Source organism: Calypte anna, chromosome 3 (genome assembly GCF_003957555.1).
Source record: "Calypte anna isolate BGI_N300 chromosome 3, bCalAnn1_v1.p, whole genome shotgun sequence".
Taxonomy (NCBI): Eukaryota; Metazoa; Chordata; class Aves; order Apodiformes; family Trochilidae; genus Calypte; species Calypte anna.
The window spans coordinates 92010822-92038773 of NC_044246.1; the positions used below are offsets into that span (position 1 = coordinate 92010822).

A 27952-nucleotide genomic window follows, 5' to 3' on the forward strand; every position below is an offset into this window, starting at 1 on the left:
AAGCACTTTCTGGGAACATTCTTCTGTTTCCTATAGGAGTTCGAAGGGCTGCAGGGAAGGAGGGAGATTTCCATCCCCAAATGGGTTTCACACCACTGCTTGAGGTTCCTTCTCCTGAAATGGATGCAGATCACAAACCCCAGTGCTTCCAGTACATTCACTAGGCACAGCTTTCGAAACAGCCCAGGCAGATGAAGAGAACTAGCCTGTAAGTGGTATAATCACTTAGTGGTATAATCACTATAATCACCCAGAAGTAAACTCCATATTGAGAAAATATATTTGCTATAACTAAATAGCAAAAACATGAATGAGAGGGGTGAATACCCACAGTGTGAGGCCTCAAAAGACCAAATTCTCATGAGACCGTACCTGGAGTACTGCATCCAGGTCTTGCGCCCCCAAGACAAGAAGGACATGGATCTGCTGGAGCGAGTCCAGAGGAGGGTCATGAAAATTATCACAGGGCTGGATCAACTCTGCTATGAAGACAGGCTGAGAGTTGGGGTTGTTCAGCCTGGAGAAGAGAAGGCTCCAGGGAGACCTTATAGCAGCCTTCCAGTACCTGAAGGGGCTACGGGAAAACTGGGGAGGGACTTTTTACAAGGGCATGTAGAGATAGGATGATAGAGAACATTTTTAAGCTGAAACAGAGTACGTTTAGATTAGGAATAAAGAAGAAATTCTTTCCTGTGAGGGTGGTGTGATCCTGGTATGGGTTTCCTAGAGAAGTTGTGGATGACCCCTCCTCAGACATGTTCAGGTTGAGTTGGATAGAGCTTTAAGCAGCTGGTCTAGCAGAAGGTGTCCCTGCCCATGGCGGGGGGATGGGAGCTGGGTGATCTTTAGAGGTCCCTTCCAATCCAAACTGATTTTGTGATTCTAAGTTGTGCCTCCAAACCAAGGCACTGAAGGGTGAGGTTTGCACAGAGCAGTGTGTGCAGCACAAACTGTTCCTTCAGTACACTTGGTGAAGGACAGCAAATTACATTCACACCTACAGAAACTCTAAGGTCCATGAACAGAAGTAGTTGTACCATAAAATGGAATACATGACTTTAGAGACAACATCCCGTCAGAGATGTTTTATCTGTTTTTACTGACCCACTCCTTCATGACAGCTTTGGTACTTGAGTAAACAGTTGCCTGTCCTAGAAACCCAAAAGCAATGAGGTACATTCAGAGTGAAGCATTAGGTGAAGCCTTTGAGGTTAGAAGAGACAAATCACACCAAGTCCCCACATGAGGATTAGGATATCTCACTTCCCTCCAGCAGTCTGGCTTTCCTTACAGAAAAACCAGACCAGCTAGCAGGACATCAGACTGGCACTGAGGTGAGAGAGGTGCAGGGGCTGCAAATCGGGACCCTGGGCAGAGGTGTCAGGTTGGAGAGAAACCAAGTCTTGTGATAAGGCTCTGCAACCTCTTCTTCATGGGTTTTATTTCATTCAAAGGGCTAAATCCAGCACATGCACCAGTGACACAGTCAACAAACAGATCCTCAGAAGTAGCCATGAGGCTGCAGGAGCCACAAGGCTCCCAAATTTTAATTAGGGACACTTGAACAGCCAGCCAATTTCAGAGTCATATTTACAAACATCACTGCTGACCTCCCTTGAGAAGTCAAAACCTCACACTGGGGACAAATGGGTCTGAATAGTGGCATTTGAGGAACAAAAAAGCATCGATGTCATTGCAGGGGCATTGCTCTGTCTTGCTACACTGATGGCAAATAAACTACTTTTTTATTATTATTGTTTTGATTATTGAACATTCATGTAGCAGCACTCACTTTTTAAAGTGTGATCTAAGAAATACAAACAATACACAGAAACTGAAATCTTCCATTATATAATATCCATAAAATCAAAACAGAAGCAAAACTGCATCTGCATTCAGCAAAGCTGATAGTTTTACCCATGCTAATTCTTTCTGACTGAGTACCCCCTGCAGAAGATGGAATTTCTATTACAGGATTACTGAACACAGGGATCCTACATGCACTCAACAGACGTGCGCTACAGCAATGACAAGCACTAATACTGAGCTCTGCTAACTGGCAACAAGGGAAGAAATGTGTTATCCACTACCTAGCCTTCATCCCAACCTTCCTGGATGACTAGTTGGTAAAGTCCTGAAAGGGACATCCCTGTTTCAAAGCTTCTGAGGGTTCACAATAATCTGCTTTGTCTCAACCAATCCAGCATTCACAACTTTTGCAAGTGCATATTGTGCTGCTACACCCCTTTCATATACAGATACACATTTACCTGTGTGAATCATTCTCTCAGATAAAAACAAACAAAAAAAACCCAAAAAGTCAAATCTCAAGCAGAAGTACTAATTTGTTTGGAAAAATACACACACACACACACACACACACACACACACGAAGTGTGTAGAAAGCAGCAGATAAACTTAAAACCTCAGTTTCTGAAACTACTCACAGTACTCATTTCCTTTACCAATGCGTAGTTTCATTGCCATACTGCAAATAATTTCTCTTCTACTTCTGTATGATGGACTAGAAAATTAGAAACTACAGCTTCTCAGCAAAACTTATTTGATAAGCTACTTCTGTCACAGGTCTTAGTTATTATCTGTAAAAGCCAAGAAGTATCTAAATGAATATTACTGAATATAAGATACTACTTGAAATAAGACAGGACAGGCACTGCTTAAAGTCTGGATTCATTTAAAAATTACAAAATCTGTTCTGAAAAAGAAATGCACTTTTCCAGAACAGATATTCCAGACTATGAAGTCAATACGTGAGCAAAAATCTTCAACAGTAACAGGCACAGCAAAAAGAAGGGAAACTCCATTTCTACATTAAGGGATTTTTTTGAAGATTAAACATGTTTTTATCCCTGCAGTTATACTTTTTCTGTATGTGAATTAATTTTCTCCTCCTGACAAAAATTCAGTGCAAATTTTTGAGCTGAGGATCATTATAAACTCACTAAGTTTAACATGGTTGAAATACAATCAGTTTTAATTGCAAGGAATCTTAAAAAGATTTCTCAGGCAAAAGAGAACCGAACTGTAGGCAGATACTTTATTACTTCATGTGAATATTACTGTAATATTAGAAGAGAAACTCAGGAAAGAAAAAACAAACAGCATTTTTGTACTTGACAAAAAAAAATCTTGTGTGATTTATTCTAACAGAGAAGAGAACAGTCCATATTAGAAGCATTGACATAAACAACTGAAATGTAACAGAGGATATTAAAAAACATAAAGAAGCCCTTTTGTTTCTTGATGGGTTAAGCAGCTTTCACCATTATTGTTGACTACTTGGTTTCATTACAGACATTAACACATACATCTCTGCCAATATCTGCAGCAGTAAGGTTGAATTCTTTTCTTGCCACTGCTGGATATCCAGCTCAAATCCTACTTAAATATCTGGGATTCTTCTAATGCTATACACTGATGAATGCTCCACATTTGCATGATGCCCCAGATGTTCTGGCATACAGATTGTGCAGCATTGCTAATAATAAAGCCATAAACCAACCATAAGCCCTGTGACGTGTGACAATACAAATACACTGGCAGCAAAAAAGAAGTCATGCCAGCAGAAGTGGATTAAAATCGGGCTTGGCAGTCATGTATGTAAGAGGGCATATTTCCCCTCCCACACTTCAAAATACCTCTTCAGATGTCTATCATTCTACTTTGCAACAGGATTTGCTAACCAACTGACTTAAGATGTAAATCTGACACTAGGAAATTCTTTACTGTCTGAATGAGAAAATCAATTCTAAACAACCCTTTGTTTTCTGTCTTTCGTTGAAGATTTTTGCAACAGTGACCTCTCTCAATCCCTATTCCCCCATCTGCCTTCTCCTTGTGGCTGGGAGAAGACAACCTTCATTTTAACCTGATAAAACCTTTGGCATGGCACATTTTTACAGCACTGTATATCAAATTTCAAGAGCTGACTTTTTTTTTCTCTAGCCAAAGGTTACTTGGCCAGCATCCTTCACACATTTTGCAATACTGAACATAATTATCAATATCTAATCAAAACCAAAACAGCAACACTCAAGAAGGTTCTAAGATGCAATAGGGCTACGAGACCAGAGCTACTCACTCAGTTGACTCCAACTCAAAGTAAAAAGTGTTTTCACAAGAACCTAGTGGAAGTGCCATGTTCCTGAAGAAGAGCTAACAATGTTCAAGAATCTTGCAGGGAGAAACTACTGAACAATGTTAAACATTCCAGCTACGAAGGCGACACAGAGCAGAGTGCTTTAGGAGGGCTGGAGCCAACATATCCCATACAAACCAGCAGAAATCGACTGAACAGTCCTGATCTAGACAGTCATGGCCCACCATCAAATATGTACACCGTAGGCAAAACACCTTAACCACTCAGTGATTCATTAATGTATTCAGTGGTTGATTTGCTTATACCAAAAGTACATCCATTCCAGACTCAAAGACTGAACACATGCAGCATTATCCCTCAGGAGACAGATAATCAGAGGCAGACCAGATCTCATCCATCCCATTCAATACACAGAATTTTCTCCCTGCCTCTTTTCACATATGCAGTATCTACTACGGTATATCACGCATATACACGGGCACACAAAGGCCCAATAAAGCATTAGGCACTGCAGTGCTAAAGCATCTTAAGAGCCTTCAGGATTCTCTTCCCACTTCCACAGAGGTTCCTCTGTGCCATCCACTGCAGAAGGGCTTCTGAGACACCTGCACCTGGGGAAGCTCTAAGCTCATTCTCCACCTCCTCTATCTTCCCAGCATGGGAGAAGAAAACTGCTCACCTGGTGAAGTAGCTTGGAAGAAGGAAACTGTGGTGTGTTTGTCTTTATGAAGGGCTCTTCACCTGCAAAGCCCTGCTGAATAGGCTGTTGTCTCACAGGGGCCACCACTTCTCTATCCTCTCCAAAGCAGACAAGTGCAGCTCCCAGAAGTTCTGCCTCCAAGAGGGAAGCGATGGAGAAAGGTGACTTGTCCTCTCCTTCCATTTCCACATTAAAATCATGATGATCTGATGGGTTTTTCCACAGAAACTGGATGGTTTTGCTAGAAACCCAGAGGCTGCAGAAGTCAACCTCTTCAGGTGAGCTCTACAATTTCTGTAGCACAATGTGTCAGGAGTCACCTGGTTCTTGCATATCTATTGAGATTAAGTGGCCCTTGTATAGGCTGAGCTCCTAGGATGAGGATTTCCAAAATACAAGAGATACAGCTCTTTTAAGACCCATCTTAAATTCACAAACAATTTCAGGATGGTTTTTCTAAACTAAATCCCTTAGAGTGTAATTACCAAGAAACTGAAGCGAGGTATGTGTCTAATTCCTCCTCCTCATTGCTTTTGGATATGGCCCTTTTACAAGGGAGGAGCGAAGCAGGGAAAAAAATCCTCCCAAAGCTGCATTTCATGGATACATAGGCAATTTACTTAAAAGAAATCTGCGTGGGGACATAAAACAGGCTGGTTTTTTAACATAGTATGTGGTATATCAACAGAATGCCCTTCTCAGATGCAAGAAGAAGTAACAGAAGAAACTGCAGGAAAATCAAAGATAAGATCACAAGCAAACAATAGTTCCAGGTGAATTAAGCAGAGGAGCTCCAGTTCAGCAAGAAATTTAGGTCTTCTATCTTTTTACTGATATATGGCAATGAAGAGTTGAAAAGACATCAGGATTTCCATCTTGGACCTCGAGGCTAGTAGGAATTAAATATTCTTTGTCTGAGCAGCAAGAAAAAAAAAAGTAAAAACAAGTATTTTACTTATGAATCTGTGGATGACAGAAACTGTACTATGTGTTTCACTGGATTAATTCCTCACTAACTTCATAATCAGAGCATCTAACCTTCTCAGCACAAAAGAAACCAAAAGCCAAGCAACTCTGTGGGTACAAGAATTAACAACGCCTGTTTGCAGATTGCAATTTTATGATCTCTAATCTAGACCATCCAGAAAATGAAGTACTTATTTTACGTCACACCCATATGGATTGTCTGATGTTTAATGCTTCAGCAGGGCAAAGGTTTCTGTCTCCAACTTGTCCTGCTGCTTTAAAAAAAAAAAATAGTTAGATGAAGCCAGTCACTGTTGCTAGATGTACACAGAAGTAAAACAGCAAACCAGGCAGAGTATACCTTGATGGAAAAATCCACTTTTCTGTAATCCCTTTAGAAATAACTCCTTCTAACTTCTCTAATTAGATTATTCCATCATGAGATTTCACTTATCTTCTCTTTCCTGGTCATAGTTGGCACTTGATGCTTCTTCCTTTCCCTGCCTGATGAGCATTACTCAGTAATAAAGTCCAGACATTTCCTTCACCTTACTTCTGCTGCATATAAAGCTCACCTCCTCCCCCAACTTAACAAGACCAAATTCATTTTAGTGACATGGAATCATAAATGCCAACTTCTACATCACTTCTCCAAAGCCAGAAAGAGTTTCTACATATCTGTTGGACTCTGAAGTATTCCAGAAGCTAAAATCAATTTGCAGTATATGTTTACTTCTTTCCCAGTGTTCTGGTTTTTACATTGATCCCCAAATTCCATGTGTAAGACATGAAGATGACAATGTTAAATACAGGTTTTACACTAAGTTAAAGAATGGGATAGGAGACAAGCCACATCCAGCAGTTGCATTTGATAACAAAAACCATGCATTTGCCAGCTACACTGCCTCACAGCACAGCTTGCAGGCATCTTTTTTTTTTTCATGTCCACTGAGTGAGAAAGTGTCAATTCACATTTGTTTCCCAGCATTCGGGGTTTTGTTATTTACCACCAGACTCGTACCAGCACGCTCATGTCGGGGCAGCTGGCGGCAGACAGAGGAGGATTCTGTGGAGGAGTTCCTTGCTCAGATGCTGTAGAAGTGCAGCAGAGGTGGACAGCCAGATGTCAGGTGAGGGCACAGGGCAAAAGCCAGCAGCTCTTTGTAACCAGAGGAAGAGCAGAGCCCACGTGGGACTGCAGGAAAGCATCAGAAGACTTCTACCTAATTAGTTGACATCCTCACTGCAAAACAGCTGCCTCACCAGCCCAGGCTGAGCTGAAACAAATGTCCAAGCCTTTCCTCTCTAACTGATCCCAGTTTGAAGACACTGGATATTCTGCTTTTGGGGGTAAAAGGGAGACACGCACCCACTTTGTGGGGAGAAGGGAAGTAATCCTACAGTATAGGTGACAGGTATGTGAGAGCAGTTAGCTGGATTAAAAGGGGAAAGCCCTGGTGTGCGTGCCTTGACACAAACAAGTCAGCTGCAGCCTCAGCCTATGCACTGCTCCTCAGTGGCATCAACTGATAATCCCGCACGGCAGCTGCAACGTGCTCAACACAACTTCTGAGGACCTTTATATGACTTGCCAAATAAAATGTACCTATCACACAATACATAGTGAATGTGGTGTCTTGAGATCCCTAAAAGACTTCTGATTAGGTTGTAAAGCAGATAAAAAATAAACACTTTAAATAGAAAGTAGTAATATCAAACCACCTGCAACTGAAAGTAGAACAGTTAAATACTGTTGATTTCTGGAAGAACTGGTAACTGAAGACAAAAGTTTCTACAAAATAGTTTTTGAAAGCAAAATAAAGGTAAAAATACGGTTAATGGAATATTTGTGACACTGGCCTACAGCTGCCAAAAACTGATTTCCAGAATCTTGGATGCTGCTCAGATCACCAGCCTTGCACAGCAGCAGCAGCTCTCTCCTTACACTACAGTGCTGTGACTACTGGAATACTACTGAGGAACCACTACTGTTAGGGTAATACTGAGGCAGCATATTTATCTTTTGTGCAATCTGTACTCATTTTCACATAAATGTTAGCATTTGCCATAGCATGGCAACTGTGTAAAGAGTTGGAATTAGTATATCCTGACATCACAGGACCTGTATCCAGAACTGCACTGTCAATACAGTCATAAACTCAGTTTAACCAGAAACTACAGAAATCCATCTCTAGGGAAGGTATGAAATTTTACACATTAAGCACACTGTATTATTTTATTGGATAGCAAAGAAAAGAACTATGTTGAGATTTGTTTTCAAGCATGATAAAGAATCAAATATGGCTTAACAAGATCTGCTCCTGCACATTTCCTCAGTAGATGCCACAGCAAACCCTTTGCTCCTCAGTTTGTTGAGAGCAAAATCAGCAAGAGAACCAGCATAATCCACCTACAAAGATTATCAAAATCCATTTAATTCCCCATTGCACACTGTTTTGAGACTGAGGGAGTGGATGCAAGCCCAAACCACAAGGTTACAGAGCACTTCCATGGAGGAACAGCTGACATGAATCCTCTTACCTGCTGACAAGCTAGAGAGTCACTACAGGTAGTTAGTGCAAATCTGTTGCCACACAGCAACTACACTGATGCTATGGGTTTGCACAGCCAAGTCCTTGGTAGGTATGTTCAATTGAAGCAAGAAGAGCAGCAACAGAGAAGCCTTTAACACAGAGAGATGGCAGCATGCAGGTAGACACAGAATGAGAAGGGGCCTATCTCCTACATAAGCAAGGGGGATAGTTTTCATCTGAGATGGGCATGGAGAGCAGTACAGTTTAAGTGGCATCCTTGCAGCTGGGAAGGGTAGGAAAGCCACCCCAGTTCCTGATAACCCACCAGCCACTGTCCTGTGTGAAACCTCAAAGTGATTTTTTTCTTATCCTAAAAGAGCTGACTGAAATGCTGACAATCTATCAAAGTCTGGAAAAAATACAGGTTATTTAAAAAAATTTAATCCAGACTTCCACACCACATCTGTTAAGAGAAAGAGTGTGTCAGGTAGCAGTGTCTTTCAAATCAAAATACTATAATTAAATTAACACCTTCAGGGCATTTTAAGGAGCATGCAATATCATGATGAAACAGTGGAATCTGGAGGATTTAATGCTTGTCAAAGGCAAACAAAAAATGCTCTTCTTGGAGAGGAGGATGCTAAAAAGGGCTGCACTACGTCTGCAAGAACACAGCATAAATGCACAGCATACATAATCACAAATATCAGCATGCATTAAAATTAACTACAGAAACTTTATGCATTACTCCTCCTGTCTGGAAGAAGCTACAGAACAAGAAAAGTCATTAACATTTTAATGAATCTTGGAGAGCAGGGCCCTAAACTCTTAAGAATTCAGCCCCCAGGGGTTGCTCAGAAGAAAAGGGGGGAGGGAGTCACTGGAGGAAACCTCTGCAGGATGAGCAGCATGGGTACCTGCTTGCTATGATTCCCAGGGATCTCCAAGAAGCTTCACACACTTTGGGAGAGAGGGAAGCTTAATAAAGTGCCATTCAAGGAGCAAGGGAAAAACTCTAGAAATTTAAGCACATTTTTTGACATTGCACTTCTTTTCTGAATCACAGGGTTGCTCAAGACTTGTCCCAGAGAGTGGTCCAGCACTACAGGAAAAGAAATAGCACGTAAGCACTTGCAACTGTGCCTAGAGCAGAATCTTTACCATGTAAAGCAAAGACTTGTACTGAAACTTAATGCAAAGCACAGGAGCCCTACCCAAACTTCAAGGATGTCAGCCAAGGACACTTGAGCAACCCAGTGTCCTTGCAGAACTCACCAGTGATGCGAGAATCCAGGAAAGACTTACCCAAGCCTGGAGAGTCTGAGGAAACCGGACACAAAGCAGTTGAGCATCTACCTCAGAAAATGCTACAGGGGATACTCTGAGTGTTGGACATGTTTTGCCAGCAACTCAAAGATTCAGATATTTACAGCTGAAGTCCTACAAGTCTTTATTCTTTAGTCTGAAAACAGATACATCAGCTTTTTGAACACTGTAAGACCAAGGGCCAGAGACAAACTGCATTGCCAAATAACCTTCAAAGCATCCACCATCATTATACTGGTTTCTTAGCACAGCTCCCTGCCCTCTGAAATTCCTATCCTTGATTTGTCCATTCAACCTTTGCTCAAATAACAGCCTCATCTGGAGTAGAAAAAGCACAGTGAAGATGCTTCCTAGGATACTTCCATGAACACATGGTTTTGCAGAATAATCAGACAAAGCATCAACATGCATATAATTCAGGAAAAGTTAAGATTATATGGCTCCTAGCCTTCCCCAAATCCTTCTCCTTATGCACCACCAAGGCTCACACCTCACCCTTCCCACACTACTCTCACATACATCTAAGATCACAGTAGCACCAAGTTTACATCTGCTGAAGATTTTTGAGCTATAGTTAGAAGAATTTTTATCATTCTAGATACACTTATTAAACAAAAAGTGCTTAAAAGTGTAACTATTTAGCACAATTTCAACATACACTACCATATCTCAGGCATTTTAAAAAACTTGGGAATTTAAGAAATCCACACCTAGGAGTTTCCCTGCTCACCTTTTCTGAGTTCCTACGACACAGGCTACTTTCACAGCATGTCACACCGAACTGCACAAGCACCCAGGGCTACCTCCAAGGAGTCAGGAGGAATCCTGCCTAGGGGGGGAAATCAATCCCTCCTCCAGATGCAACACCTCACTGCTGCACAAAACACAGCTGGCCACTACAGCTTGGAAGTGTGCCCAAATCCAGGCATATGATACAGCCACTACCTCATGGAGCTTCAAAGATCATATGCTGACCTGAGGATTAGAAAGTATGAGAAAGAAACATTACAGTTTTATTATGGGGGAAATGGAAGTACTTTTTTATTCGAAACCCTTTCCTCCTTCTGTGATGAGAGGTTAAAATACAAAGGACTATTCCTTTATACAAAACATTATATTTGCATTTCTAAGCTTTTGAGGAAATAGAATGGCCAGAACTGAAAGCAATTAGTGCACCCAACCAGACAGCTAGAACAACAAAAACCACAGAACAATGACCTCTTATTTCCCAAGTTCAGATGCCAACATCACACTTTCCTATTCATGCAGCACACTGCATTTTGAAAAGCTGAGCTGTTTTTCTCTGCCCAAAAGGAATACAAAGAGTTCTTATTTTTTTTCTAGGTACTTTGATAGTTAGAAAAACAAAAACTGACGGAGTGCAAACCACTGAACAGGAGAAACGCTTGGCAGGTTGAGAATCTGACATATTGGAAAGCAGGTTCAAAATACAAAGCTATGAAAATACTACAAATCTCCAAAATCTGTGGGCAAATTCCCCCAGCTGCCTTCCAGATGGTGTGTGTTTTGCCTTTTAATTTGAAGAGCTGTGACACAACCATAACTTGACCAACCAGTGGGAAGTAACATCAGCCGTACTCTGCCATGGCCCCCTTGCATCGCCTCGCCTGGTGTGCTTTTCATTTGAAGAGCCAAGTTGTGCAATAACTGTGACATGATTGAGCAGAAGGAAGCTGTATCAGTCACCTTCTGCTGTGAACCACAGAGGATAGAAAAGTAATGCAATAAAACGGGCGATTAACACTGAACCTTGGATATGGGAAAGAAACTGCTCCCTGCCACCTGCGTTAGTCCCGCCCATCACTTGGGAAAACACTTCCCTGTGCAGCCACTTCTAATGACACGCACACATCTACCCAACCATAAACGTTCACACCATCTGTTCTCTTCACAGTTGAGCTCTCAAGCCAACTTCCAAGTCAGGCCGACAAGAGTTCACATGGCCCTGATCCACCAGCTCTTTTGCAGCTTGTTATTCATTTGTAAAGAGAATCACTAAACCAACAGTGTTTCCTTTTGTGCAAGGTTTGTCAGAGAGCATCCAGCTCAGCCAAACTCAGCAGCCAAAATACTGTGTCAATTAATGCTGGTCTAGCTCTGAAATGTTTTAACAAATGTGTTTCTTCTGTCTCTCAGATGTTTTTTCCACATTTTCTTCTATTACAAGACTTTGCAAATGTGTATAAAATTATCTGGTCCACAGAATTTTTTCAGCAGCCCCCTGGAGACTTATCAATTATGTTATCAGATAAATATGGCATTAAAAGAACTAAATGAATAAAGGAAAGATGCACATTTCAGGTAGCACAGGAAGGTATAGTGGCCACTGAATATTCTTCAGTGGCAATGGGTCAATCTGAAGTTAAACTGTAAAGAAAAAAAGGCTCCCCATTACACTACTTGACTATTCACTTACACCCCTCACTTATTTACAAGGTTATGCAACCTTGTTCTCTCCTGCCTCATCTATCACACTTAAGAGAGCATCTTGTGTATATGCACTGCATATAAGAAGAAAAAAAAAAAATAGCTGACCCTTGCTTTAAATTTCCTAACACAGATTTGCTACTTCCAGATCACTGGGTCATAAGGCTGTTTAAAAGATGACTGACCAGCCCCTGAATTTCTTGCAGAACTGGGAAGATCATGCGCTGACCTGAGGATTAGAAAGTATGAGACAGGCAACACACAAAAAAACCCAAAACTGTTTTAACTCCATCACGGCTTCAGACAGTATAAGCACTAAATATTACAATTGAATTATAAAACCACATGGTTTACAAAAGCACATTTTAAAAGAGATTCTTCCAGAATCCTTTTCTGAATTTCTCTTCAGGTGACAAACTGGCTGATTCTTCTTCCAGAAGTAAAACTAGATATACCAGCATTCTGCTTCTTGCTAATCACACACACAGAAAACGTGAGCAGAGATAAAGAACTGGACTTCTAACCCACAGGCCGCCATTTTTTGGACAGAAAGGGGCATTTTCTTTCAACCTCTTTTTTCATTGGGTTTGTTTTTGTATTTTTTCTTCTTAACTTCTAAGCATTTCAGAGAGCTTGGGGAAAGAAATCAACATGGTGGCACACACACATAAAACAGGATGTAAAGCATTCTTTAAACTGGAAAATAAAGCAGCTGCTCAGAAAGGCATAACTAGAGCCAAGCATAATTTTATTATTTTATTTCCACCAGAAGCTCTCCTCTGCTCTTCCCCTCCTCCCCTTATAGAACTAGAGGCAAATCCATTAATAACAAGGAAAAACATTCTGCCGGACACAGATAATAACTTCAGTGACAGAAACACCCTACTAACCCAGTTTTATAGACCACCTCATAGGACAGTATAGAATCAAACAAATTAACATTGATGCTTACCATTTCGAGACAAATCCAGTTCCACCAGCTGCATGAAATTTGCTATTTCTGGAGGGAGCCGCTGGATTTCATTATCACTAAGTCCAAGTTTCCGTAACTTCACAAGCTGGAAGAAAGGCTGAAATAAAAAAAAAAGATCTGTGTCTGAAAATACATCACTCGCATATAAGCATGATAAATGATAAGCAATAATGGGAAGCAGCTTTCAAAAACTGAGCTAATTAAATCTGTAAAGCTTACTCTTAAAAAAATCACAGCAGACAAACACTATTGAAATCCAGAGTACTTGCTTCAAAATCATTAATGGGGTGAGGTTACCCAGCAGGGTAATTAAAAGCATCCTAATTACACACTGGGACTCATTAGGAAGTTAATGCAGAGAGACACTTCTAAAGGACGATCCAGAAAACCCAAAGAGAGGAGCTGGCAAGGTCTTCTTCACCAGCAACAGCCATAACCAACTAGGTTACAGAGACAGTCTCCCTTGGGAGGACTATCTCCAGCCTCACACATCCTCCCTTCCACGGCCCAGTTTCAGAAGGACTAATGAAAGTTGGGCAGGATATGCATGATTCCAGGTCTTCTCAGCTTGAACAGGAACTCAGCCCAGCTGTTAAAGACCTGGGTGTGCGATGAAGAGAGGATGCTAACTTTCCCTGACCCCCACCTATGGGCTGAGAGTGTCTGTCAGAATCATAGAATCATATAATCATAGAATTGGCTGGGTTGGAAGGGACCTCAGAGATCATCGAGTCCAACCCTTGAACCACCGTTGCGGTTGCTAGACCATGGCACTGAGTGCCACATCCAGTCTCTTTTTAAATATCTCCAGGGACGGAGAATCCACTACTTCCCTGGTCAGCCCCCAAGACAACTAGCAAAGGAGACAAGCTTAGCAGTAAGTCAGGTCAACCCCAGGCACTGGGAGCAGGTGGTGATCAAAAGACAAAATGGTTATTAAAAACCTATTAACATGTAGGCATCCATGCGAAGGTTGAAGAACCCTTATCTCATCAAAGCTTTCCTCTCTCCCACTCAAGCCCTGGAATGAGAGTGACTGAAAACAGTGAGGATTTGTGCACAATTAAATTACTATATACACAAGCCATTCATGACCATAACTGACCAGATTCCTCAAAATTCAAGAGAGTTTTGTGCCCCCACAGTGCACAGGCATTTTTGCTCAGCAGTCAGAACCTGTGCATCTCACCCATAAACAGAATGTGCGCATGCCTGCACCCTCAGGGGTTTTCCCCCTCAGGATAACTGGAAGATGCTAGAAAGTTTGGGACATCCAATTACATGCAATCCCTCACAATCCTTTCCTGGAAATTAGTATATTCTTTTATTATCACTTCATTTTATATAGGTGCTGGAGTGCATGCTCTCAATGTCACTCAGTTCTTTCTTACATTGACATGAAAAGGGGCAGTAAGACATCTTACTAGGTAACAAATTATTTATTCACATTCTTATGAATCTGTATTATAATACAGGTTTTCAGTCTTAGTTTGAGAGCCTTATACCCAAGATCATAAATCAGGTTTTAAGTGCAAGGTTTTGCATCCTCAGCACCAATCTTTCGATATATATTGTAGTTCCTTTCCACAGAAAAATAAAACACAACTGAAACTAATGTGTTTTCCCTCAAAAAAAATGGGTTCCTTTTAGGCAATAAAACAGATAGAGCTTTAAAAAGTTTATAAATACTTGGCAGCAAAAAGATGCACCCGATATGAATGAGAAAATTCAAAGGCTTTTCTTTTTTTTTGAGTCAGAATGGCTCTCCTTCCTCCCTAAGTATTAAATGCTTTTAATAACAGAATTGAAATTGTAAGAGAAAGATAAAAAAACCTTTACAATTCCACATTTCTAGCTCCCTAAAAGCATATATTATAATTAAAATAGCCAGAAATGGGTTTTTTTAATCCTTTTTTTGTCCTCGCAAGATCCATAAATATATTCTCCTATCACTGACATATTTTATCTTCTAAACAAAAGCATCCCTCTTGATAAATACTTGTATTAATACAACTAAACATCAGATCTTAGAAAAGCACTTACAGATATTTTTGTGAAAACACAGCAGGACCACACTTCACAGAATAGATACCAATCTGTCCTAATATTGTCCAAAATAAATTCTTGCCAAAAAGTGTTCCTCAGGCAGTGTGTAGCTGCTAAACTAGGGCAGTTACAAATACTGACATTCTACTACAAATCTTCTCATAAGTAACAGTTGTCCTTGCCAGAGATACTCTACAATAGGAAGTGAGAAAAGACAGAAGGAACATGGTTAAGGGACAAAAGGAACAGGGGTTAAAAGACAAAAGGAACATGGCTAAAAGAAAGAAAGGTCATCAAAAAGCTGTTAAGAGCTGGGCATCTCTGAAGAGATTTGAGGATCCTCACCACACCAGGTGTCAGTATTGTGTATAGTTATTAAACGTGCAGAGGACATGTGTGCAACAAACAAAATTACATAATATTTAAAGGCATTCCTGTTTCTTTAACTGGCTACTTAACCAAAAATTAACTGGGAGCTTTATTTCTAGCTTGCATAACAATTTTTACAGAATGACACCATTCCCTAGATAAAATCAGAAACTGCTGTTATGTGAGTGGCATTTCTTTGAACTTCTTGTTTTTTCCTTTAAACTACAGAACTGAATCATTCTTGCATGCTTAGTACATCCTACTCCCATTTCAGTAAGTATTCTTCTTTTATCCAAGGCACATCATTAGTGCTCTACAGCACTCTAAAGGCAAGCACCTCCTTTTGCAGTATTTGTTTCACCTGTTAAAAAGCCCCCAAAGAACGAGAACTAAGATCTTACTGAACAGTGTTCACCAAGTTACAAATTACATATATATAAATACCAATATATTTAAGGATCTATAATTAATCCTTATCTATGGGAATATATAATAAATATATATATATTATATATGTAATATATAATATATAATAAATAAATGCCAGCCAGAAACACGTTTTTAGTTCGATGTATCAGGCACAGTTCAGCCTCTACTTGAAAAGCTCTGACACAAACCAAAGTGCAGTAGGGTTGCTGGCCAGAGCAGCACATCCTCTCAGCACGCTCTAACAGCAGGTTTGGATTGCAGACCCGACGTCTCTACGAGTATCTTGGCAACACTTTTAATACTGCTTAGTTTAGCCAGCCTAATTAATAGTGGTTCAGTGAGACAAATAATTCCATGAGTATCAGCACTAAAGAAGCCCACAACTTTCTATTGACAATTGCCAACCTTCAACTGAAGCTTTTCCTGCTATCAAAGAGTTCATAGAGGTTTTTTTTATTTGAATTTTCTAAGAATACACATCTTGCATAGACTCCTTCTCGCACTGGAAAAGTAACCAAGCCTCTTTCCTCCACCCAGTCACATATTTTTTTAAAAAAGTTCATTCTGAAATATTGGGTTGATGTCAGCTAACATAAGAAAAAGATTAAAAAAAATAGAGGTGTGACTCACTGAAAAGTATAAACAATGTGATCCCACAGCCCTCATTTTTTATACTTTTCCTTATTAAAGAATATGACTACAACTGGCACTTAGTTACAGAAAAAGAAGTTAACAGAATCAAACCAATCTAGTAGGTCTGACAAAACTCAATATTTTCTCCTGCAGACATGACCAAAATGACACATCTCTGACTTTCTTTCCATGATTCACTCTTGCATCAAAAAACACATGCTTAAGATTTTTGCCTGAATGCTTCGGCACCTCTCCTGAAGGGAAAAATAAAATAAAATAAATGTAAATAGATTAAAACAATAAGTAACTGAAACAAAAAACACAGGAGGGCACAAAGACCTATTTGCAGCTCACACTGTTTAAGGGGTGGAGCAGCACCTCACTGCTACAGCCTTTCCAGTGCTACAGACAGGTCACACTCCAAACCCATTTGGCACAGGTAGAATAATTAAACACTTACTTAGTTGAACCAAATGTTTCCATAAAAGGCTACTACTAGCAGCAAAGCTAATTAAAATTAGAACCTTTATGAAATCCACTGCCTAATTTTCAAGATAGGCCAGCATGAGCAACTGGAATTAGAACAAGAGCGAGAGGAAGAAGAAAACTGCAAATTAACTGCAGTTGCAGAGCTATATTCACACAGGATCCAAAAAGCTGGGTTGTTTTGTTGGGATTTTTTTGTTGCAGGCACTTGAGCTGTTCCTGACAAGCTTAAAAATTTGTAAGCATTTGCTCTTATGTCATATTTCCCTTAGACACCAATATGAGTTTTGAACACATAAATGCTGCCTCAGCTTTTAAGGCTTTGTCTGGAAATAATGGTATTATATTCAAACAGAAATTAAGTAAACTACCAAAGCACAGTACATTAGAAGGTCCTGTTTCTTAAACACTTTCTATACTTATTTCACCCATTTTCCAAAACTGACCAGCTAGATGATACCTGCTCTTTAGAATTCAAAAGTGACACACAGTAGTTTAAACACAGTTTAACTCCTAACTGCAGTCCCGCTTCAAATCTTACTCGGGCTCCATTTTCTTCTCCTATGTTGTAAACAAAAACGAATGGAGGAAGCTTTCATTTGTTCACTTCCATTCACAAGCTGTGTCCTACTTCAGAAGCCAGATAAGGGAAATTGCAATCAACCCTTCCCCCACCCTTTTTGTTCTGCCTCAGAAAGACCTCCAAAAAAGGCCTTTCTTCAGGTAAAAACAAGCAGAAGCTGCAAATCATTTTAGTAAGCAAAGAAGTGAACAAGATAGAGCATCAACCTGTAAAACAGTCTCAACGTGGCACAAGCACTCCAGCTCCTCAGAGAGGTCCCCAGTGACATGACTACTGACTACTGGATTTCCTCTAAAGCCACCAAGAAATGAAGCAGCAGCTTGTGATGGACCATCCTATGCAGACTTCTGCCTGCTGGCTAGGTGGCAGGCTGGAAAATGGACAACTGCTCCATGCAGTGAGGTCTGCATTCTTTCTTCATGTGCTTCATGGCAAAAACAGAACTGCTAGTTTCTTGGTCGAGTGAACGAGTGTTCCACATGCCCAAACCACTTCTGTAGAATGTGCTAAGGCTGTGCTTCAGTCTTGCAGCACTCTAGTACCAAGTCTGGCATTGTGAACAATAATGGAAGATGGCATCAGGGCAGACATTCAAGCAGGAATCCATACAAAGCATTAATAAAGTTACTAGGTTTCGCTACAGGAAAAAGCATGAATGAAAGATTAGAGTTTATGAGCATGTACTCCAAACAGAACCAGATGCTGCAACTGCTACTGCCCACTCCAGTAGATGCTTGAAAGCCCAATAGGAAGCATCAGCCTGACAGAAGGGTTGTGGTTGACAGGTCCAAAGGAGACACAGCAATAATTATATCCCCTGCCTCTTCACTTGGTTTCTGTTCCCTCTTTTCAAAGCACCTGTCATTTTCTGTACTACAGCCAGCGATGGGCCAGTTGCAGGTCCTAATCTCAGCTGTTACCATAAATTTTAAGATGAACAGGGGACTGCCCACTCTGAAAATTACTAAAACACTGTAGTGCTGAAACAAAATGCTGCTCTACCAATGGATGCATTGAACAAGCTGCCTCATACTGCTTCCTGGCAGGCAAGGATTTACTTTCTCTTTTGTGTCGATTAAGCAGAGGCAGTGAAGGTTAAATAGCACTTGATGCCATAGCCATTAGAGTACAGTGGTGGAAGGGAATAACCCTGTCTTTAGGAGAGTCCAGAAAACATCTGCTACATAATATAGATTCATTGCTGTTAAATGCATTTGCCATTTTGGAGGGGAAAAAGACCCAGAAAACCCACAAACAAAACCCAACAACCCCATTAATCTCACTAATGAATTTGTAGCATGCATTTTTCCAGTATATAATATTGCTGGTAGGAGGTAACATCTCTTTTTAGACCAACTTATATAATTAGAAAAATAACCCTATGTACACTCATAAAATTTATTTTAAATCTACACGGGTATAATCTCTGCCCAGAAACCTTGTCTTATCTTGTCTTATATAAATACAAAAGTTAAAAGCATTGAAATATAACCACCTAATTAGTTTCTTCCAACTGAGGTAAAAAATCAATAGAACTCAGCTGCTACTAGGTGGAATGTTGTGACTACATAAAAAAAAAAAAAAAAAAGGCAATTAGAAAGTATTTCAAACCAATCAGACTCCAAAACCTTCTGAACAATCTTATGGACATTAACAGGGAAACTGGACTTCAAAGGGAACACCAGACTAAGTTCTCCCTCTGCTCCCATCAGTGTTGACTTCCAAATTTGATGTCAAAAGGCAGAGTATTTACTTCAAGTCTTAAGCAATTCCAGAAGAATCTGGAAGCTAGAAGAAAAATTATAGATGCTTATCTCATAATAAACTTAATTGTAGTCTTCAACACACTGCCTTATACTTAGATCCAATGCTGCTTCTCTACAAAGCATTATGTATTTTAGTAATTCAAGCATGCATTGCAAAAAAGGTCTTTACAAAGGTAAGAATTCCCACGATACTGAAGTTTTAAAGCTGCAGGTGTTCTTAGAGAGTATTTTACATAGCATTTGTCATACTGGGAAAAATTGTCAGTTTAAGACTACATTTACCATGTGCATACTGTCTACGTCAGTTTCACACAGTGGCATAGTCCTCTAGTATTAACTGGAAGTAAATTCTTGTTCAGATTTTAGAGTGGTATTTCTTCAAGAATTTACAGCAAGATGTACAACAATGCTGTGACACTATCAGTGTTAGAAGTTAAACACAATTAACTGTTTGAGGGTAAACAGTGAAAAACATGACAATTCTATTTGCAAAAAAAAAAAAAAAAGAGAGAGAAAAAAAAAAGAAAAAAGAAAAAAAAAAGCTAGCTGGAAAGGTAAAATCCTTGATATTCTTTCTGCAGAATCATTTGGCTGTTGAGGTTGGAAGAGACCTCTGGAGGTGATCTAGTCAAAATCCCCTCCTCAAAGCATGGGATACCTAGAGGACATCTAGGGCCTCCTCTAGGGACCATTTCTAGTCAGGTTTTGAGCATTTCCAGAGATAGAAACTCCACAACCTCTTTGGACAACCTGTGTGCCAGTGTTTGACCACCCTCACAATAAAAAAAAAAATAATAAATTAAAAACACACACACACATTATTTCAGTCAAAATTTCCTCCTTCAGTCTGTGCCCACTGCCTTCTATAATGTCAAGGACACCACTAAGAAGATAAGAATTTTGCTCTATCTACTTTACAGCCTTTCATCAGGTGTTTATGCACACAAGTAAGATCCCAATACCTTTTTCTTCTCCAGGTTAAACCATTCCAGCTCTTTCAGCTTCTGCTCTTAAAAAGGATGCTCCAAGCACTTAATCACCTTCGTAGCCTTTTGCAGAAGCCAGTCCAGTATGCCCATGACTCCTTTCTTCTGGGAAGCCCAGCACTGGACACAGCACTTCAGGTGTGCTTCCCCCAGTGCTGGCCGGAAAAGGATGAGTTGCTGACAGTGCTTTTCTTAATGCAACCCCTGATACCATCAGCCAGCTTTGCCATGAGGGAACACCACTGGCTCACGGTCATCTTGTCTGCCAGGTCACCCAGGGCCTTTTTTTCCAAAGCTGCTTTCCAGATGGCTGGTCCCCAGTCTACACTGAAAGAATGGGGTTATTCCTCCCCAAGTAGGAAGGCTTTTTATTGCTCTTTACTAAGCTTCATAAGATTCCTCTTGGCCCATTTCTCCAGGCTATCAATGACCTATGAATGGCAGCATAAACATCTTTCTTACCTACCATCTCCAAGGGCATCCCTGAACATACCAAAGCCTGTTTCCTTAAGTCTAGGCTTGTGATGCTTCTTTTTGCCCTTCTCCCTCCCCTCAGGATCCTAAATTCCACCATCTCATGATCACTGCAATCCCGACCTTCTGAACATCTAAACCCATTCTTGTATGTTTCTGAGGTCCAACAGAGCACATCTGTCAATTGATTTCTGTGTTAGGAAATCATTAATGCACTCCAGAAAACTCTGTGGGATTGCTTGTGCCTTGTTATACTGTCCTTCTAGCAGAAGTCAGGGTGGTTCAAGAGGCACATAAGGACCTGGGCCTTTCAACATGAGGCTTCTTCTAGTTATCTGAAGAAGACACCAACTCCTACATCCTTCTGATTCAGGAGTCCACAGCAAACAGCCAGAACAATGTCACCCACTAATCCAAATCTGCCCTCAGCTGGCCCATCATCCATCCCATCATATCCCTGCTGAGCTTTCACATGAAGGGCAGCTCCTCACCCTTTACTTCCTGACCTGTCTTTCTCAAAGCATCTGTAATTCACTCACTACAGCAATCCAGCCATGTGAGATATCCCACCACATCTCTGTGATACCATTAAGATCTACAGCTTTAAAAACAGGAAATAAAACTTCTAGATATTTACATTTTAAGAAGGGATGGCTTGGTTGATGCCATCAACCAAGCAACAATCTCTCAGGCTTATGGTCGCATAATGGGAGAAAGAATGGCAGAACACAGAAATTTAGTTTAAAATTCTAAAAGGCTCTTGTTTTTTTTATCCCCCTGAGAAAGAGGTATGGTATGGGAAGAACAAAGGCACTTTTTCTTGAGGAGCTTTCACAAGATTTTTGGTATGATAACAGCACCCTGGATTTCAACACCACACAATGAGGAGATACAGCCAAATGCCAAGCAGCAGCAAACCATCAGCTTCTCTAACACAGAAACTGGGGCACAGGAGGAGGCCAAGGTTTAACCAGGTCTCTCAGGGAAGTGGTCTCAAGTCAATGAAATAACTCTACAGAGAAGCTTTAGCATATAACATGAAGAAGAGAAAATAGAGATGACAGATACAATCTGCATGCTCGAACACAGAAGCAAAATGATTCAGAGTTGCATCAGATTAGGTTTACAAACTACATAAAAATCATCCCCAAAAGAAGAAAGACATCAGCAGACAGAAGCTGAGCTATGTGCATACATAAAATTTTTAATTTTTTTTTTTTTTTTGCTATTGGAGTTTTCACACAAACAACGTCAGCGAAGAGTCTTGAAGAAGTGTTTAGCCTTTGAGTATAACAATTGAGCAGAAAGAAAATAAAACAGCAGCAAAATGAGCTATAAGCAATTTCTACCACCCACCAATGCAAAGAATGCTAGTGATTTAATATAATAGCCAAACTATAATACTGCATTCTGAAGTTCATTAAAGAAAAACAAAATCTTTTTTTTTCCTACAAAACAGTGGGAAAAAAATATGCAGAGATCAAGTTTAGTACTGCCAATTCCATGAACAGAGAAATTAAGTTGACAGGCCCTTAAATTCTAATGAGTATGAGTAGGAAACAACATTTAATCAACTCCAGGCTGATCTATGGAATTGAAAGCATTTTATTTTTGTCTGATGCTTTTCATTAGAGAAGCTATTGAAATGCATCGTGCAGAATGTGTTATTTTCTTCTATCAAAGCAATTTGCCAGAAAGCCTACTCTTCAGTGAAGTATAGTTTTTGACATGTAGAAAATAATACATTACACATTACAGCTTGAGTTGAAAAAGCCTTCAAGTTTTAACTTTTAAGGAAAATAAAATGGTACAGGTTTAGGAAAAAAAAATCACCAAAAAACAAAACAGCATCAACTACATTTTGAAGTTGCTCTGTGTACATTGGTGGCCACACAGTATGTTTTTTTCCAACCAAATCAGATGCACCAACTATTCAACAAAAAGCACTTAGGATCCAGCATAGGAGTAGGAATGATTTAGGCAAGGTAAGAGCCATAGTCTGCCATTAGCCCTACACAAAGCTCTTCCTTTTGAGACTGAAGGGTGCAGCTCTTTAATTTGTCTTGTAAAGCAGAAGCGGTGAGAAGCATGCTGACAGCTAGAAATTGCTGTTCTGTGGGAACACAACCACATCTGCCAAGAAAGGCTAGAGACCTCAGTATTGTGGAAAACCACCAGCAGCTTAATAGTACACAGCCTGCTCCTCCAGCATGTCCCACCAATCTGGCTCATCCTGCAGGAAGGGCAAGAGCAGGGGAGGGAGCCTGGGAGGCAGCAGAAAGGGAAAAGGAAAGAGCAGAGTGGAAAGAAAGGGGAAAAAAAATGTTTGCCAGGGTAGTCAAGAATTTGGCACAGGGGACAGGAGAAGAAGCAAAGAATCAGAAACACTGAGCAGACCCTGCACTTTAGGTCAGAGGAAATAAGCAAGATCCTGGGACATCAAGGACTGGGGAGGATGGCAAAACGTGTGGCACGGAATCTGAGACACAGGTGGTAATGGCAGAAAAAGGTCGATGTCAACATGAATACAAGTTGTATAATATAACAATACAATGTTATCAGGGAAGGGAGGGAAAAAGGGATCTAGAGATCCAGCAAAGCTGCTAAGGAGACACAGGGAAAGATAAGAGTACTGATACGGGAAACCAAAAGGATCCCTAAGCAGTAGCAAAAGGATATTTGTAAGCTACTGTACAAAAATTAACATGTATTCCTGAAAGGCTACCAGATACCACTTAGGAAAAAAAAAACCAAACTTATTTGTAAGGAGAAGGGGGCCAGAGAAATTGAGTTAGACAATCCTTTTCCTGGCCCACATATGCATTAGTGCACAAAGGAGCAAAAAACGGAGGAGTAGATACACTGGATGCAAAGACACCTCTCTCTGCTTCTTGGACATTGCTTTTCAAATGTTTTCCAGATAAACCTTTCCTACCCCTTTCCTCTTAGAAAGCAGTGAAGTATTCTACCATGAATTCTGATCAGCAAGCAAAACCAAAATAAAACAAACAAAGTCATTCTTTCAAAATAATTCAAGTGTACTTGTTTCTCCGCAAAACACTTCAGATGCCTCTCACAAGATTTAATGCAGAATATTGCTGGATCTTTCTTCTATTTTTTTCCCATTGAGATGCAACAGCAATTCTTTAAGTTGTTTTCTGCCTTTCGACGGGATTTGTGTCTGTGTTCTGTTGTTTGGGTTTTTTTCCATAACACCTTAACATACACCATGCTCCTTTAGAAAAACAGAGCATTTAAGTATCCTGGCAAAGTTCTCAGATTAAACAGAGGCTAAGGCTTCAAAATGGAGGTTTTAGGGTGCATTAGTGTATTCTTTTACTGGTGTATTGAAGCAAACCACCTAAAGTACACCTTTCATTTCCACTGAATAGAAATGGGGGCAAGGAAAAACAGGGGATAGGGGAGGGAAGCATATGCATCCAACACAAGTTGTCTCCTCAGCTTGAGAGAAACGCAGCAAGCAAGCCCATGCATTCCAACGTGCCACTTGCTGATATTTATCTGTCTCAGAAAGCTTTATGTTTGAAAGAATGAAATAAAAATTGTGCAAGTGTAAGGAAAGCAGATGACCAGAGATAAAGCCATCATCACTGCCATCTGGCAAGTCTGAGACAAAGCTGGGAAAAGAACTTGGCAGTATCTACTTGGTTTCTGAGAAGTGCTACAAGACCTACTGCCCCGTGCAATAGCAGCTACAGAAGCAACCTTGACCCACACTGAGAAGATGAGGTCTGAGCAACCAGTGTGCAGCATGAAGAGCAGGGCAGCAGAGCTGGGGTGTTCCTCATCTGTTCAACTACAGCAACTTCTGCTGAAAGCTGCAGTGTACAGAGTGATTTTTCCTTTGCTATTTCAAGGCCAGCGTTTACAGCAGCAATTTCCTCAGGAGGACCACAACCCTCTCAGTGACACAGACACCTTGTTGGCATTACTGGATAGGTTACAGCATCAGGACTGCCCACAGATGACTCACCAGGAACTGGCACAGCTCACGGTGAACTTCAGGACTTCATCAAGTACAGGAAAACAGCTAACTAACCAGCTACTGAGAGCTGAACAAGTCTCCTGACTTGCTTAGGCCTGAACTGAGCTCAAAACCAGCTTGAGTTTGTTACTGCCTTTACCTACATAGAGAAGAAACTTAATGGAGGTAAGTATAATATAATGCATTACAGCAGGTTAAGGGCATAACGACCACTAAGATCTATGCAGACCAAACAGTTTGTTAATTACACATCCTAATGACTTCCCTGGTGTTTTTTCTGCAAGAGGTATGGTGTACCCCAGCTTCCTGCAGTTGCTTCCAATTCTGTCTCCGTAATTTGCATCAAAATTACCCTTCAATATAAAGAGGAATGAACTTGGCACCCTGTAGCTACCTTCCACAGAGAAACATTCCACTATTCTCCTGAACCACATTACTACAGTAGAACTTTAAAAAAATTGCCAGTAGAAATGCTAAAGAGGGTTCTTCCCATCTGTTTCCACCTTCAACATATTAGTTTCACATCTGGGATTGCAGCTATATTTTTACACCCAAAACTCCTACAGAGTCAACACTTATCTGACAGCATTACATTCCATTTATCAGAAAACATTAATAAAGAACTGACAAGGAAAGTTCATAGGTCCATGCAGGAATCCCTAATAAAAATGCCTTCCTGACAAGGCACAAAGTACTCACAACAGATACTACAAGTATGTTTCTGCAGTTCTATTTCATCAAGCTCCTCCTAGTCCAGCTAAAAACCCACATATTCCTGCAGTATATTTAGGCAGTCCTGTAATATGATACATGCACATTAAAAAAAAAAAATCTTCTAACATCAACTTTTGCTTGAACACATTGCAATGCCAAGGAGACTGGGTTGCTTTTTTTTTTTTCCTAACCCTCTCAGTTTTGGTGTTTTTTTTACATGTATGGGACTTAATCTGTACTCTCAAGTAAGTAATGTGAACAAACAGCCTTTTTAGCCATCACAGGACAAAAAGGCTATTTTGTATATTACAGTTCAAGGAAAAGGAGAAACAACCAATAGTCGCATGCTATTTACTGAAATAAATACCACATAATACCATCAACAACAAACATCATCGTTTACATTGGTACATGGTAACCAGTTTGTGGTAGATTTTTTAATAAAACTCCCTAGAGAACCATATGTCTCAATGGGATTTCAGCAGCACGCACATGCAATAGCGCTGCCATAAGATGTGTACAATCCTGAAAGACAACCCTAAGAAGAAAACTCTAGTACAAAAAGAAAGAGACTCCTGAGTCTAGTCTGTGCACCAAGCCAGCAGAAACTGCTGGAAGTAAAAATAGCACCCACACCAAGGCTATGTAAACCAGTTTTGCTCTACTTCAGAAGGATAAAGAGTTCAGTCACAACAAGATGCAAACCTGAACCAAAGTTTTTCTAAAGTAAAAGCCAAATTTAATACGTCAGTGAAACTGACCATCTTACTAGTGCCTACAGGAAGAATTCTCCACTATGATTACTCCTAATACCTAGAACGAAAAAAACCAGTTTATGTGAGTGAACCAAGTTCAAAAAAAAAAAGACTGTTTAAGCTTTTTGGTATGAACAGACCAACTTTGATTCAGGTGAAAACAAAGATGCTTTTGAATTTTTTTTCTGGCTACTGAGTTCAGTTTCTTGGATTCCCAGTTAGTAGAAGAGTTCACACACTTTTAAGGTGCAGCTTCCAGGTAACATTCCTCCAGTGTGAAACTCTACCAACTACAACTCACTAAGGTTTCTTAAGTGTCCAAAGTTGAAAGAGGAAACACTGAAAAAGGCTCTTGCATCAAGTCAAAAAGTCGAGCCACACCTCCCAGTTGCTCTATATCGGTGGAATGGAACAGTGCCTGGTTGAAATTACTGATGGAGTTCCAAGTGCCAGCCAGCAAGTCAAGCTGGCAAGTACCACCTCGAGGTCTTGTATGACCAGGTTGAATTGAAAATTAATTCACCTTTGCCAATACAACCAGAAGAGGATTAGGGGCAAAAATCTGACTACATGCTTCATGCAAGAAGCAAAACACTGACGACTGTGCAGGACTTACACCGAGAAAAAGAAAACGCTTATTCCACTCTCGTGTTCTGCACGACGAAGTTTCCAGGAGTGGAAGGCAGAAACAGGGACGCTGTTATCTGCTATAGGGTTTTGTTTTTCCCATGTACAGGGCAGAGAGTATCTATTGAAAGGGGAAAAAAAAAGGGGGGGAGGGCTTAATACCCTCCAAGGTCTCGTAATTCCGATGACGTGGATGTTAATCGCAACATATATTCACGTCCTGTGACTCCAGCCCTCACCCTTCTGCCCTCCAAACAGTACTTTTCCTACCGCAAGACGCGGATATCCAGCTTTTGCTCCTGAAAGCTCATTTACCGTCAAACTACGGCGCAACCCTAAACGCTAACCTCAGGCTCCGGCTCTTCCGTAGCTCTCAGGGTCACTACCACAGACCGACCCCGCACTGCACCGCGCAGCCAGAAGCCCCTCACTCCCATCTCGGGGCAAATACTGCTCCGTATCCCGCCGTCTCCGGGCCGGGGAGCTCGGCAGGCACCTGCTGGGGCGGCCCACCTGCCCCCTGCCCCCGGAGGCGGCAGGTCTGGGACCGAACCGGCCCCACTGCCGGGGGCCGTCCCCCTCCCCCCTTGCCGCTCCCCGCTCACCTTGGGCAGCTCACGGAGCTGGTTGGCGTCCAGCAGGAGCTCCTCCAGGCTGCGACTGTAGCGGTAGATCTCCTCCGGCACGGCGGCCAGCGAGCAGTGCCGCTTGTCAATGGACTCCACATGGCGGTTGCACCGCCACAGGGGGATGCAGTGGAACATCGCCCCGCCGGGGGGGGGGGCCGGGACGCCGGGGGCCAAGGGGCGGGCGCCGCCGCCGCTCACCGCCGCCCCCTTCTCTCCGCCGGCCGCAGGAGCCGCTGCCCGCTCCGCCGCCGCGCAGCGCGGGTCCCGGCGATCCGGCGGCGGCAACCCCGCATCCAGCGCTCCGCCGCCGCCGGCGGGAAGCGGCCCCGGGCGCGCTCGGCGGCCCCGGCAGAACAATGGGCGGGAGCCGGAGCCGGAGCCG

General features: G+C 41.3%; 1 protein-coding gene across 1 annotated transcript in view; it reads right to left on the bottom strand.

The window, feature by feature from the left end:
- The window catches only part of LRRC1 (leucine rich repeat containing 1), a 69507-nt gene extending 41764 nt beyond the window's left edge, over positions 1–27743 (bottom strand). The window contains exons 1-2 of the mRNA XM_030447441.1: positions 27547–27743; positions 13047–13164 (exon numbers count right to left, since the gene is read on the bottom strand). Of these exons, the coding sequence (XP_030303301.1) occupies positions 13047–13164; positions 27547–27705 (277 nt within the window). The 5' untranslated portion in view covers positions 27706–27743. The remainder of the gene's footprint in view (positions 1–13046; positions 13165–27546) is intronic.
- Between the last annotated feature and the right edge of the window lie 209 nt (positions 27744–27952).